The 14,642-nt window shown below is 43.4% G+C and overlaps 1 protein-coding gene across 1 annotated transcript in view; it reads left to right on the forward strand.

Moving 5' to 3' along the window:
* The window catches only part of LOC128689026 (neuropilin-2-like), a gene marked incomplete at its 3' end in the record, with an annotated part of 77,503 nt that overhangs the window by 32,220 nt on the left and 30,641 nt on the right, over positions 1-14,642 (forward strand). Inside the window, exons 2-3 of the mRNA XM_070080539.1 lie at positions 4,331-4,415; positions 11,418-11,644. Of these exons, the coding sequence (XP_069936640.1) occupies positions 4,331-4,415; positions 11,418-11,644 (312 nt within the window). The remainder of the gene's footprint in view (positions 1-4,330; positions 4,416-11,417; positions 11,645-14,642) is intronic.

The following is a 14,642-nucleotide window of genomic DNA, read 5'->3' on the forward strand; positions in this document are numbered from 1 at the left end:
GGATGGGAGGGAGAGGAGAGAGAAGGTAGGGAGAAGAGAGAGAGAGAAGGTAGGGTGAAGAGATAGAGTGTAGGGAGAGAAGAGAGAAGGTAGAGAGAAGAAAGAGAAGGTATGAAGAAGAGAGAGAGAGAAGGTAGAGAGAAGAGAGAAAAGATAGGGAGAGGAGGGAGAAGGTAGAGAGAGTAGAGAGAAGTGACTCCAACTTCATCCTGTTCCCTACTTGTATGTCCCATGACAATAAAAATGCTTTCAAATGAGCTGATGTAGATAACAGCTCATAGCTTGTCAATAAAGTTAGGAATCCTTATGACTCACGAAATCGTAATGACACGATTGCAAACAAACCATACCACGGGTGGGATTGAACCCGCGGTCAGAGAGTCTCAAAACTCCAGACCGTCGCGTTAGCCACTGGACCAGCTAGCCACAATAAGATTCGTCCAGCTAGGTATATTTCTACACCATAGGAAGGTTAGCATAGGCACCACTGTGACCACAAATGCAAGTTTTTACAGGCGAATCTCCAGCTAGCGTGGCCGTGACGAACTCTAGCTCAAGTCCCCTCACTGCCGTCAACATGACTCACGAAATCGTAGTGACACGATTACAAACAAACCATACCACGGGCGGGATTGAACCCGCGGTCAGAGAGTCTCAAAACTCCAGACCGTCGTGTTAGCCACTGGACCAGCTAGCCACAACAAGATTCGTCCAACTAGGTATATTTCTACACCATAGGAAGGTTAGCATAGGCACCACTGTGACCACAAATGCAAGTTTTTACAGACGAATCTCCAGCTAGCGTGGCCGTGACGAACTCTAGCTCAAGTCCCCTCACTGCCGTCAACATGACTCACGAGATTCGTCTGTAAAAACTTTCATTTGTGGTCACAGTGGTGCCTATGCTAACCTTCCTATGGTGTAGAAATATACCTAGTTGGACGAATCTTATTGTGGCTAGCTGGTCCAGTGTCTAACGCGACGGTCTGGAGTTTTGAGACTCTCTGACCACGGGTTCAATCCCGCCCGTGGTATAGTTAGGAATCCTTAACCTGTAAATAGCTTGTCAATAAAGCTAGGGATCCTTAACATAACCTTGTCAAACCCTGAGTAAAAAAAAAAGTAAGGAGAGGAGAGAAAAGGTAGGGAGAGGAGAGAGAGAGTATGGTTAAGAGAAGGCAGATAGAGTGAATAACAGACAAGGTAGGGGAGACGGGAGAGGATGTAGGGGGGACGAGGGATAGGAGGTAGGGGGGACGAGGGATAATAGGTAGGGGGACGAGGGATAGGAGGTATATAACGCGATTATTTCGTAAGATGAAAGTGGGTGCGAGAATGATAGATGTCTTCGGAGGCTTCTTTGCTTATTTGCAAAGTAGTGGTGGGTACAGAGGCTTGTGTGTTGTGCCCATGGCCCGGGAGGGCCATCCCACGAGAGAGAGCTACTAGTAGGCCTTGTGTCTTCCTGCTAGGCCGCTGTGTGAGTGAGAGTGTGTGGGACCAGCTTCCCACAGACCTGGACAGGCCCAGAGGGCAGCACCTGAGTGGCACGAAATATGAACTAGGCTGGCAGACAGCAAGGCTGTCTGTGCAGAGAGCAAGGCTGTCTGTGCAGATAGTACAGGCTGTCTACACTCGCTCGGCCACCTACCTCGACAATACTGATGGTAAAAGAAACTCGGTCTCTCTCTCGTAGGAACAGGGCACAGAACACAAAATAAAAAACATATATATACATATGGATATGGAAAAAAAAACTTCCTACAGGGAGGGAAGAAAAAAAAACATGTGGGGTGTGCTAAACATCATGGTCATAGGCAGTGAGCGTCGAAGGGCATCACTGCACGCCTTCCTGCGTCTGGACAGATACTGCAACACAGGAGACATCGCTGAGCTGTGACATAACAGGGTATGGTCTCCTCTGGAATGGTGAAGCAGTCATCGTAGGAGTCGCTGCAAGTTTTCACTCAACCTGGGGCATGACATGCTGGTGCCCTCGACTGAGGCGTCGACAAAACTCGGCAACTGGGCAGGACTTCTGGCAAGCGATTCAGGAGGACATTTCTCGACTGGTACTGTCGCTGGGCTGTCACTGCCGGCGAGCATGGAGCAAGTTGTGGAGCAAGTCATGGCAGAAACGACTGGGCGAAACATCTGGGAGTCGTAAATCATCATACACCAGACTGCAGTAAGTGAGCTAGCAGTCAAAGTGACATCTTCTTTGTGCAGGCTGCTCACTGAAGCTTGTGACACGAGGCTGACACAGCGCCTGCCAACAGGGCTAACTGCGGCTTGAGGAGTGTCATTCTCTCGGCAGTTGGAGTTATAGCAGAGGTTAGTCTAAGCATCCCCAGACTTGTTTCTCTACATATAACTGCATTCTGAAGGTCTGGAGGTGAAGTGAAGCAAATCTCTATGGGAATCGTAGCAGGTACGATTCTGCAGAACATCACAAGTGTCAAACATAAGAGCTTTCTGTACAAGGGGGCTCGGGCTCAGAGCTGACTGATATCAGCTGCCAAGCCCACTGGTCACATGGGTGACTTAACACAGTGGTTCTACACAAAGGCCTGACCGAAGACCTCACTGGACACACGGAAAACTTTACAGACACCAGCGGTACATGAAGTACAACATGGCTTAAACTAGCAAATGATGTTTTTCTGTGCACAAAACTGACACTAAGCCATACACTAACATGTGAGAACACTGACTGAGAGGAATTAATTAACACACGACATATATCTTCTCTCAATCTTCTCGACAATACTGAAATAATTACTAGAAACACTCGATGTGACATGTGTGATGTCAGGCTTGATGTTGTGAGGTGATGTCAGCAGCACTGTGATGTCAGCAGACATCTCAAGGTGATGTCAGGCAGACATCATGACATCATGAAGTCGGGCAGCATCGTCGGTGATGTCAATGTGATGGGGGCAGCAGACCACAGCATGTGGCCTGGGATATCTGGCTTGGTAACCTACGTGGCTTGTAGATCCACGTGACATCGCCCACACCCCACATGGCGTCGGGATCCATGTGGTGTCGTGATCTATGTGGTATGCTGATCCACATGGCTTACTGATCAACGTGGCTTACTGATCCACGTGACTTGCTGATCTACATGGCTTGCTGATCCACATGGCTTGCTGATCCACGTGGCTTGCTGATCTACGTGGCATGCCGATCCACGTGACATGCTGATCCACATAGCTTCAAGTGGCCTCAGGCACTCGGATACACAGCACTGGCAACCATTTCACACAAAAAACAGCAAAAAACACAGCAGAGGGAGTGAGTAGTGGTGAGTGTATGGTAGTGTGGTGGCGAGGAGCGTGGGTGAGTGTATGGCGAGGGAGCATCTAGCCACTTCCTCCTCCTCCCACCCACAAACACAGGGAAACACATTGGATGCAGAAATCACCACAAAACTCACCTCTGGCTTGCTGAAACAGCTGTTCTGAGCTGAACAACAATGGCAACATACAAGTGATGCTGAACACGTGACTTGAGAAATAACGTGGGACGCTGTAGTGTGGGGTCACTGGGACGCCACTTACAATTCTCGAAGAAATTCGGCAAATTTTGGCTGGATCCTGCTTGTACCTGTGTCTGGATGCTGAAACGTGCAGACACGACATCAGGATAACTCGTTGAGAGACGGATGCTTCTTGTATAGGGTGAAAAAGTGAAGATGACTTCATCCCTTCCTCTCTCCAGGCAAACACAACTGCTGCGACCACCGCTTCCCACCAATTATAACGGATTATTTGGTGAACTGAAAGTGGGGTGTGAATTATAAACGTCTTCGCGAGACTTCTTTGTTTATTGAAAAGTCGTGGTGGGTACACAGGCTTGTGTGTTGTGCCCATGGCCCGGGAGGGCCATCACACGAGAGAGAGCTAGTAGTAGGCCTTGTGTCTTCCTGCTAGGCCGCTGTGTGAGTGAGAGTGTGTGGGACCAGCTTCCCACAGACCTGGACAAGCCCAGAGGGCAGCACCTGAGTGGCACAAAATATGAACTAAGCTGGCAGACAGCAAGGCTGTCTGTGCAGACAGTACAGGCTGTCTACAGGTAGGTGGGACGAGGGATAGGAGGTAGGTGGGACAAGGGATAGGAGGTAGGTGGGACAACGGATAGGAGGTAGGTGGGACGAGGGATAGGAGGTAGGTGGGACAAGGGATAGGAGGTAGGTGGGACAAGGGATAGGAGGTAAGTGGGACAAGGGATAAGAGGTAGGGACGATGAGGTATAGGAGGTAGGGGGGTAAGAGGGAGGAGGTGGTGTTGAACTATGATGAATTACTAACCAAACCGTGTATCTACAGATGATGTGCTCCACTGTGATGAGTTTATCAACAGTGATGAATTCTTCATCCACTCCCCTGGCTACCCTAACAACTACCCTGCCAAGTGAGTATATAATGAGATAAGGGTTTATAATATGTATAAATTGACTAGATAATACACAGGTATCTTTCTCATAAAACGTGAACATTAATATAACGCCTGAGTCTGGCTTCCACAACATGCACTTATACGTGGGCATAAAACACTGTTTTATGCCCACGATCCTGCCGAGTGGGCATAAAATACTAATTCCCATTGCATGCCCTCCAAAGTGGGAATTAAAAAAGCTATTTGGCACAACATGTCCTGTCTAATTTGATTTTCACAACATACCCAGCGAAGGCTTGCCCCCACATAATGCCTTGTCATGTTTTGCTTCCTCAGCATGCCATGCTGAGTTTGGCTTCAGCGTCATGTCCTGCTAAAATTAGATTCCACAACATACCCTGTCAAATTTGGCTTCCAAGACTTTCCTTTGCACATCTGGCTTCCACAACATGCCCTTTTAAGGTTGTCTTACGTATTATGCCCTTGTAAGTTTGGATTCCACAACAGGCGCTGCTAAGTTTGTCCTTCACATAATTCACTCCCAAGTTTTGCTTCCACATAAAAGCTTGCAATTTTGGCTTCATCAACATGCCCTGTCAAGTTTGGCTTCCACAACATACTCTGGTAGATTTTCCCTCCATTTTTGGCTTTCGCAACATGCAATATCATGTTATGCTTTTGCCACATGTCTTTTCAAGCTTGTCCTCCACATCATGGCTTGCAACCTTGGTTTCCTCAACATCTGGCTTCCACAATGTGCCCTGCTGAGGTTGGATTCCACATGCACCATCATGGTTGCCTTTCACAAAATGCCCTGCCAAGGTTTGCTATCACATCATGCTGTGCTTCCACAACAAGCTTTGGTAAATTTGACTTCATAATGCTCTGCTAAGTTTAGCTCCCACAACATGCACCGCCTAGTTTGGCTTCTTTTCACAACATGCTCTGCTAAGTTTAGCTTCAACAAAATTCCCTGCCAAGTTTGGCTTCATATAATATTCTGCCAAATTTGGCTTCATATAATATCCTGCCAAATTTGGCTTCATATAATGTCCTGCCAAGTTTGGCTTCATGTAATATCCTGCCAAGTTTGGCTTCATAAAATGTCCTGCCAAGTTTGACTTCGTATAATGCCCTGCCACGTTCGGCTTCATATAATGTCCTGCCAAGTTTGACTTCGTATAATGTCCTGCCTCGTTTGGCTTCATATAATGTCTTGCGAAGTTTGGCTTCATATAATATCCTGCCACGTTTGGCTTCATATAATGTCCTGCCATGTTTGGCTTCATATAATGTCCTGCCAAGTTTGGCTATATATAATGTCCCGCCAAGTTTGGCTTCATATAATGTCCTGCCAAGTTTGGCTTCATATAATGTCCTGCCAAGTTTGGCTTCATATAATGTCCTGCCAAGTTTGGCTTCATATAATATCCTGCCAAGTTTGGCTTCATATAATGTCCTGCCAAGTTTGGCTTCATGTAATATCCTGCCAAGTTTGGCTTCATAAAATGTCCTGCCAAGTTTGACTTCGTATAATGCCCTGCCACGTTCGGCTTCATATAATGTCCTGCCAAGTTTGACTTCGTATAATGTCCTGCCTCGTTTGGCTTCATATAATGTCTTGCGAAGTTTGGCTTCATATAATATCCTGCCACGTTTGGCTTCATATAATGTCCTGCCATGTTTGGCTTCATATAATGTCCTGCCAAGTTTGGCTATATATAATGTCCCGCCAAGTTTGGCTTCATATAATGTCCTGCCAAGTTTGGCTTCATATAATGTCCTGCCAAGTTTGGCTTCATATAATGTCCTGCCAAGTTTGGCTTCATATAATGTCCTGCCAAGTTTGGCTTCATATAATGACCTGCCAAGTTTGGCTTCGTATAATATCCTGCCAAGTTTGGCTTCGTGTAATATCCTGCCACGTTTGGCTTCATATAATGCCCTGCCAAGTTTGGCTTCATATAATGCCCTGCCAAGTTTGGCTTCATATAATATCCTGCCAAGTTTGGCTTCATATAATATCCTGCCAAGTTTGGCTTCATATAATGTCCTCCCAAGTTTGGCTTCGTATAATATCCTGCCAAGTTTGGCTTCATATAATGCCCTGCCAAGTTTGGCTTCATATAATATCCTGCCACGTTTGGCTTCATATAATATCCTGCCAAGTTTGGCTTCATATAATATCCTGCCAAGTTTGGCTTCATAAAATGTCCTGCCAAGTCTGACTTCGTATAATGCCCTTCCACGTTTGGCTTCATATAATGTCCTGCCAAGTTTGACTTCGTATAATCTCCTGCCACGTTTGGCTTCATATAATGTCCTGCCAAGTTTGGCTTCATATAATATCCTGCCACGTTTGGCTTCATATAATGTCCTGCCATGTTTGGCTTCATGTAATGTCTTGCCAAGTTTGGCTTTATATAATGTCCTGCCAAGTTTGGCTTCATATAATGTCCTGCCAAGTTTGGCTTCATATAATGTCCTGCCAAGTTTGGCTTCATATAATGTCCTGCCAAGTTTGGCTTCATATAATGTCCTGCCAAGTTTGGCTTCGTATAATATCCTGCCACGTTTGGCTTCATATAATGCCCTGCCAAGTTTGGCTTCATATAATGCCCTGCCAAGTTTGGCTTCATATAATATCCTGCCAAGTTTGGCTTCATATAATATCCTGCCAAGTTTGGCTTCATATAATGTCCTGCCAAGTTTGGCTTCATATAATGTCCTGCCAAGTTTGGCTTCATATAATATCCTGCCAAGTTTGGCTTCATATAATATCCTGCCAAGTTTGGCTTCATATAATATCCTGCCAAGTTTGGCTTCATATAATGTCCTGCCAAGTTTGGCTTCGTATAATATCCTGCCAAGTTTGGCTTCATATAATATACTGCCAAGTTTGGCTTCATATAATGCCCTGCCAAGTTTGGCTTCATATAATGTTCTGCCAAGTTTGACTTCCACACAATACCCTTCACAACAAACTGAGCTAACATTAGGATTCACATCAACACTAAAAGAATAATAATGTCGATTGAGATACTTGAGTAACATTTGGATGTATTGTGTAAAAGTTTCGCCAGCCAGTGGCTTCTTCAGTCCAATACAGAGAAGAACGGAGGAAGACGAGAATGAGTTTGAGGTAATCAGTCCCTCAGCTTGAAGATGATGTGTTCAGACCATCAATCTTCTTAGTTAAGTGACTCATTCATCAACTTATTTGCTCGTATTTTGGGTAAGTAAGAGGTAATGCAAGCTGGAACAAGAGCTAACTGGGATGGCAGTGCCCCACGTAACCAGTGGGAGATGGCAATCCTGCATCTAGCCAGGTGGGAGATAGCAATCTACACCTAGCCAGGTGGGAGATGGCAATCCCACACCTGGCCAGGTGGGAGATGGCAATCCCACACCTGGCCAGGTGGGAGATGGCAATCCCACACCTGACCAGGTGGGAGATGGCAATTCCACACCTAACCAGGTGGGAAATGGCAATCCCACACCTAGTCAGGTGACAGTCACACACCTGTATATTGTTTCACTTCCCCTGACTATGCGACAATCCCACACCTTCACACCTGCTCCACTTCACCTAGCCAGGTAATAGCTTTGCATATGTATATTGCCCTACTTCCCTTGGTCATGTAAATTTGCTTTATTCACCTGGTCAGGTGACAGTCTCACACTTGGCCAGGTGACAGTCAGTATCACACCTGGCCAGGTGACAGTATCACACCTGGCCAGGTGACAGTATCACACCTGTGCATCTGGTTCCTACAAGTCAGTAGCGCCTAAATATCCTTAGTAAATCCAATAGACTGTTTATATTTTTCTTAAAAAAGGCAAGAGTAGCAACAAAGGTAAACTATTACTTTACACATCATGGGTAAGGCCTCATCTAGACCGGTAAAATTTCTGGCCTCCATACTAGAGAATAGACATAAATGCTTTGGTTAACTATAAATTAATGGAATTCATATATCTCAACTTGCATAAATTTATATTTAAATAGGACGTAGAAAAGTATTATAATCGAACAATATTTGCAGGCGAAATAATTATTTTAAGGACAACGTTTCGAACACACGTGAACATTAGGTTAATACACATCACATGTGACATTTCTACATCACACAGAAAAATAATACGAGGTAAATGCATGTAACAGTCACGTAACAGAAGACTGGTTAGTGACTGTCTAGTTGGCAAATAACCTACAAAAAGTATTTGTTAAGGAGAGTGTGACGAAGCTAAATCATCCAACTGTTGGATAGGTTTGATAGTTTTGATGTGTGCAGCCTCTGAACACCGTCTTCTTGTCCTGTTGCCTCCTCACTCATAATTCACTGAGATAAATATAGGTGCTCATATGTAGTACAAGATAGTGATTCCAAATTTGAAGTCGAAATTAAGCTTGCACGTCAGGAGTTTTAGTTATTTGAAAACATATAATTTCAAGAATTGTTTATTCATATATTATGTTCCAGTAAAATTTACAGCACGGAAATAGAATGAGTCATTATAAAGTAATTGTAAAATAATGCACAAAAGACTTTAAGCAACATTTTCTCAGTGGAAGAAGAAAATAACTAAAATATTTTAATCATCTGGCGTTATGCTTATGACCAACAATACTACTGCTACTACTACTACTACTACTACTACTACTACTACTACTACTACTACTACTACTACTACTACTAATAATAATAATAATAATAATAATAATAATAATAATAATAATATCTTTATTTCTATAAGCACATGTACAAGGTATACAGTCATAGCTGACATTAATGACATACTACTATATAAAAAGCCGCTTGTTACGCAGAGCATTTCAGGCAAATTAGGCCAATTTTTATCCCAAAATGCGACACACACTAGTCGACTAACACCCAGGTACCCATTTTACTGATGGGTGAACAAGGACAGCAGGTGTTTTATGGAAACTCGTCCAAGTGTTTTCTAGCCGTACAGGAGAATCGAACCTCGGACCTCTGTATGTGACCTGAGTGTACTAGGAATCGAGCTACGGGAATCTATCTCAAGAAAACAGCAGTAGTCCCCTATCATGTTGGGATTAAACGCTCCTGATAGCGTCCCTCCATTGTACTGATATCCTAACTGAACCCTTTCACCATGCTCATCATTAACAGCACCAAGACTGGATGGAAAAATTTCCTAGGGTGAATGAAGAAAGTCCATTTCTAGAGACATACGGCAACCCGGTGCTCTGTAGGCTTCTAACATGTTTTGAACTAACCTGGCATAATTGTTTATTGCTTGTCTTCCTAGGAAGTTCTGGGCAACTGTCTGAAAGCTTCCCATACAGTCAGCACCAGTGGAGTCCGTTTTGATAGAAAGATTAGATGGGATAACAGTTCACGTATTTGTGACCCAACGAATACTCTGGTTTTAAGTTTTTGCATCAGTTAAAACTCTTCCATTTTCTTCCTTAAGGTAAAGAACTCCTGCACCTTCACCATTCATACCCTTTACAAAGTTCATCATTAAGTCTAACTTTATATGCAATGGTGGAAGGAACATTTTCTGAGGTGCACCAGTGGTCTGTGTTGTATGTTTATTTTTCCTAGAACTGGGTCTTTCCTTGCACGTCATTCTTTGATCTTGTAGTTATCAGCATCGTCGCAACTCCCTCATAAACAAAGGAGAAGCACATGTATATCCTACTTGTTGTCGCTGTATTTTGTTAGTCTAAGAATTTCCATGGACTCTCCTTTAATCCCAGAGAATAAGCCACTGGCACAGATGGCTTTTCATTGCCGTTGTGAAGGAGAGCTGCATCCAAGCTGACCTTTGCTGGAATCGATAAATAGTCACCATTCATCAGAATGGTGTTGATAGCCCAGTTTCTTCATGAGATCATTCACAGCGGTACAGAAACACTCTCCAGTCCTCATTTGTTAGAATACCGTCAAACAAGTATGGCGTGCACGAAAATGAGATATTTTTTATTCATACTGCTAACAGGTGCCACTTGTAAGCGCAGTTCAAGTTCTACTTTGATAGGTCGAGGTCTCTCATAAGGTCATTTAACTCCTGCAGAATGATTGAGGTTGTATCAAAGTCTCAGAATCTGGTGGTTCATAAAGATCAGCATTATCAGTTTCTTCACTACTATCACGTTCACTGTCATAAGCACAGGTTTTAATCCTAACTCACAATCTGGACATGCTATTGTGTTCTTGCTTTTCTTCGAAAAACCACGAGCCTCTTAACAATGTAGAAGTAAAAGTCATCTAGGTGATTCTTCGGTTCTCGTCGCACTATTGGACTTCAAGTAACATAGATGTGCTCTTCCCGTTCAGCCACTGTGTATGGAGCCCATACATATATTGTATGGGCTTCCTACAATATATGTATGGAGTCCATATTATATCTTGCAACCAATGTAGTGTTTATATCCAGTCGTGACATGATTTATGTTTTCTCATTGATTATGTGGTGTATACCACATACATACAATATAAGATGTTTACACAGTTTAGGCATCCTCGTCTGTTAATGTTAATCTTAAAGAGATTTCATATAATGGAGCAAAAGAAATGCAAAACTGAAGCTCTCCAAATCTTTCTGACAAGCAAGCATTAGAGTAGGATTTGTGCTGCCGATACCTTACGTGATGGGTTACTTCTGACTTCAGATTTAGTTTCAGCATGGGAAAAATAACCTAAAAAAAAAAACATTCATTTACAGAAGTAGCAAATTTTTCTTGGTCTAGTTTAATCAGTTCAGCGTTTTTCTTTTCTATTAATGTGCCTGTTTTCCCCTTACAAACATTGTTCTAGTTGCAAGTGTTGCAGCTATACTTGTGTTCAAGAAATCTCATGTGAAGGCTCTGTGCAATCTCACCTATGTAAACTTTATCACAACCTACACAAGGAATTCTGTAGACGGCTGCATCAATTTTGGTATGGTTAAGTTTGTCCTGTTGTCTTGCTACTTTGTATTGCCTCATGATCGTGCTGGGACTTCATCATTTGCTTGTCGTTTCAGCACTACTTGTCAGTACCAGATCTACCGTCGTCAGCCTGACTACTGCGGCGTCATCTTCACGGTTTTGCGCCTCGACCTCGCTACTCGTCCTCCACCGCTCGCCGACACCACTCAAGTCCTGCAGGTGGGCGGGGCTGTGGGCATGGCTGGGGTGTCACAGTGTCCCGGGGACACACTGGTGATCAACGGTGTCACCCACTGTGGACGGTACCGCCGCGGCCAGACAGGTAAAAGATTCAACCGAGTGTTCTTCTTGAATGCTAACATATGGATGGAACCAACAACTAATAATTTGTTTTTAAACATTAACTATACGGTCAAGCTTCTCTGGAAACGCAACTAGGGTCTGAATGAGGGTGAATGATCATGAATGAATAAATTTAATAATAAATAATAGAAATGTTGAATAATAGCTGTCACTAAAAATATTAATGTATGAGCCAAGAGTAACCTGTCACAGAGTCATAAATTACCAAATGCCCTCCTCCCATTAATTATCATGAGTACCATGATAATTAATGGGAAATGAAAATCAATACTAAATTTGATGTTATAATCTCACTTTACATTATGCGCCGCTTACGCTTTCTCTTATTTTTTTACACAGTATTACCCTTAAAAGTGAACCAAAAAAAAATATTCATAAACTTCCCTTGTCAAAATAAGTTGTAATAATGTTGGCAGAATTACCGACAATATGTAAAGTAAAAGGACACAAGTGTATCTAATGTGATATTTTTATTTTGGCAACGTTTCGCTCTCCAAGAGCTGTGTGTGTGTGTGTTTGTTTGTGTGTGTGTGTGTGTGTGTGTGTGTGTGTGTGTGTGTGTGGTGTGTATTAATTAACGTAATATGTAAAAACATTTTTTGAGGGTTATTAGTGAAATTGTGTATTAGTGTCATTTGAGAAAAAATTTCTGAGTGAAATTTGTATCTTTTTGTTGAACTGAGAAAGGTGAATTGAGTGTGTATAGTGTGTGTGACCTGAGTCTTTTTCTTGTATTGGTGAAATTTGTGGCAAGAGAATCTTTTGTCATAATATGTAAAATTGTGACTAGTGAATTGATGGATAAGTAAGTGCTTATAAGTTGTAAGTGTTGTGGTGTCTTTTTCTGATGAAATAGTTAAAACGAGAAAAATTGTGGGTTATGAGTGAAAATTGTGTTATGGTGTGGGGTTGCGAGATGTTGGTGGGAGATGGGTGGTGGGTTCATGTGAAGAAATGCGGGTGAGATGGAGAAGGTTGTATGAAGAGAATTGAATTAGAATTTTAATGAAATAGGGAGATTTTACTGAAATAAAAGGTATTTTGTGAATATATTTTAAAAGAATGGAATGAGGAAGCATATCTAGGCTTAAATTCTCTCTATGGTAGAACTGACTGTTATTGTTGAGGTAGAGAGAGAAAAATTACTTGGTGGGTCTGACCTGAGATCTGTATCTGAGGTCAGTCAGTCAGATAAGACTCGCTGGGCAGTCCTCGCTCTGCATATTTGTACAGAAGATGTCTAGACTTGAGGAGAGTTGTGTGGTATAGAGAGTGGAGCTTATAGAATTGAAATCTTAATTCGTGACAAGTGAATCTTTTGTCGTATTATGTAAAAAATTGTGGATTGTTGTGGGTATTAACGAAAATGAGGAATTATTTGGGTTATCCTGGTTGAGTGAAAATGTGTATTAGTGTCATTTATGAAAAAATGTATCGAAAGGGGAAAAATTGTGAAATAAAATGGAAAATGATGTGGGTTGTGGGTATTGTTGTTGAACTAGAGATGCCGAGAAAAAGGTTATAAGTTGTGGGTTGTTGAGGTTGTTATGGTGACAGACCCGATTCGGTCTGTTGGCTTGTGTGTGTGAGGTCATCACGTGACGTCACTGATCGCTGAGCAAACACAGGTGGGGTGACGTCATGCATGCGAGGAAGTTACTTGTTAGAACTGCATAGAGAGGATCCAAAAATTTGATCCTAGGAAGTGGAGGGAAAATCTTTGTATTATTGATATCGAGAAAAGTTATTCCATGGAGGGTGATCTTGATCCGAGGAGGTGAATAACGGATTTTGGGATGGGGGTGGAAGTGGGAGGCGTGGGTGAGAGAGAGGTGTTGATCCGAGGAGTTGGAGAATTCAAGAAAATGGAAATCTTTTGGGGGGATGGAGGTCTTGATCCAAGGAAGTGGAGGAGAAATATTGGGTTTAGAGGGTATTGGGAGATGAAAGTGGATGGTGGGAGGTGCGGGGGAGGAGATGGAGGGTAAATCTTGATCCAAGGAAATAGAGCAGGAATATTGTGTTTAGAGGGTGGTGTGAGCGAGAAGGAGATCTTGATCCAAGGGGATGGAGCAGGAATATTTGAGCATAGAGGGTATAGGAGTGGGTGGTGGTGGGAGGTGGGGCAGGGGGGATGGAGAAGGAGGGTAAATCTTGATCCAAGGAAGTAGAGCAGGAATATTGTGTTTAGAAAGTGGTGTGAAGGAGAAGGAGGTCTTGATCCAAGGAGATTGAGCAGGAATATTTGGGCATAGAAGGTATAGGAGTGGGTGGTGGTGGGAGATGGGGCAGGGGGGATGGAGAAGGAGGGTAAATCTTGATCCAAGGAAGTAGAGCAGGAATATTGCATTTAGAGGGTTGTGTGAAGAAGAAGGAGGTCTTGATCCAAGGAGATGGAGCAGGAATATTTGGACATAGAGAGTAGAAGTGGATGGTGGGAGATGTGGGGGAAGGGTGTTGATCCGAGGAAATGGGGAGCATAAGAAAGTGAAATTCAAAAAAAATTGGAAAGAAATCGGAAAAAATTCTGGTGGACAGGGGCGATCTGGACGACGCTGCAGAAGGTGCTTCAGGGGCAGCGCAGGCGGGGTGCGGGCATGGGTGGGCGCGGGCGTGGATGGGTGTGGGTGGGCGCAGGCGGGCGTGTGAGCGTGCGGGCGGGCGTACGGGCGGGCGTACGGGCGGGCGCGCGGGCGGGCGCGCTGCACGGGACCAGAAGGGTCATTATCAGATAGTGCGAAATTTCACACATAGGCGTGAAAAGACGGCATCCTTTGATACAGTGATGAGCCGCCTTCCCTACTACTTATATATATATATATATATATATATATATATATATATATATATATATATATATATATATATATATATATATATACAGTGGTCCCTCGATTATCGACGGTAATCCGTTCCTGGAAGCCGGTCGATTATCGAAATGGTCGATTTACGAATCA

Source organism: Cherax quadricarinatus, unplaced genomic scaffold (genome assembly GCF_038502225.1).
Source record: "Cherax quadricarinatus isolate ZL_2023a unplaced genomic scaffold, ASM3850222v1 Contig579, whole genome shotgun sequence".
Lineage (NCBI taxonomy): Eukaryota > Metazoa > Arthropoda > Malacostraca > Decapoda > Parastacidae > Cherax > Cherax quadricarinatus.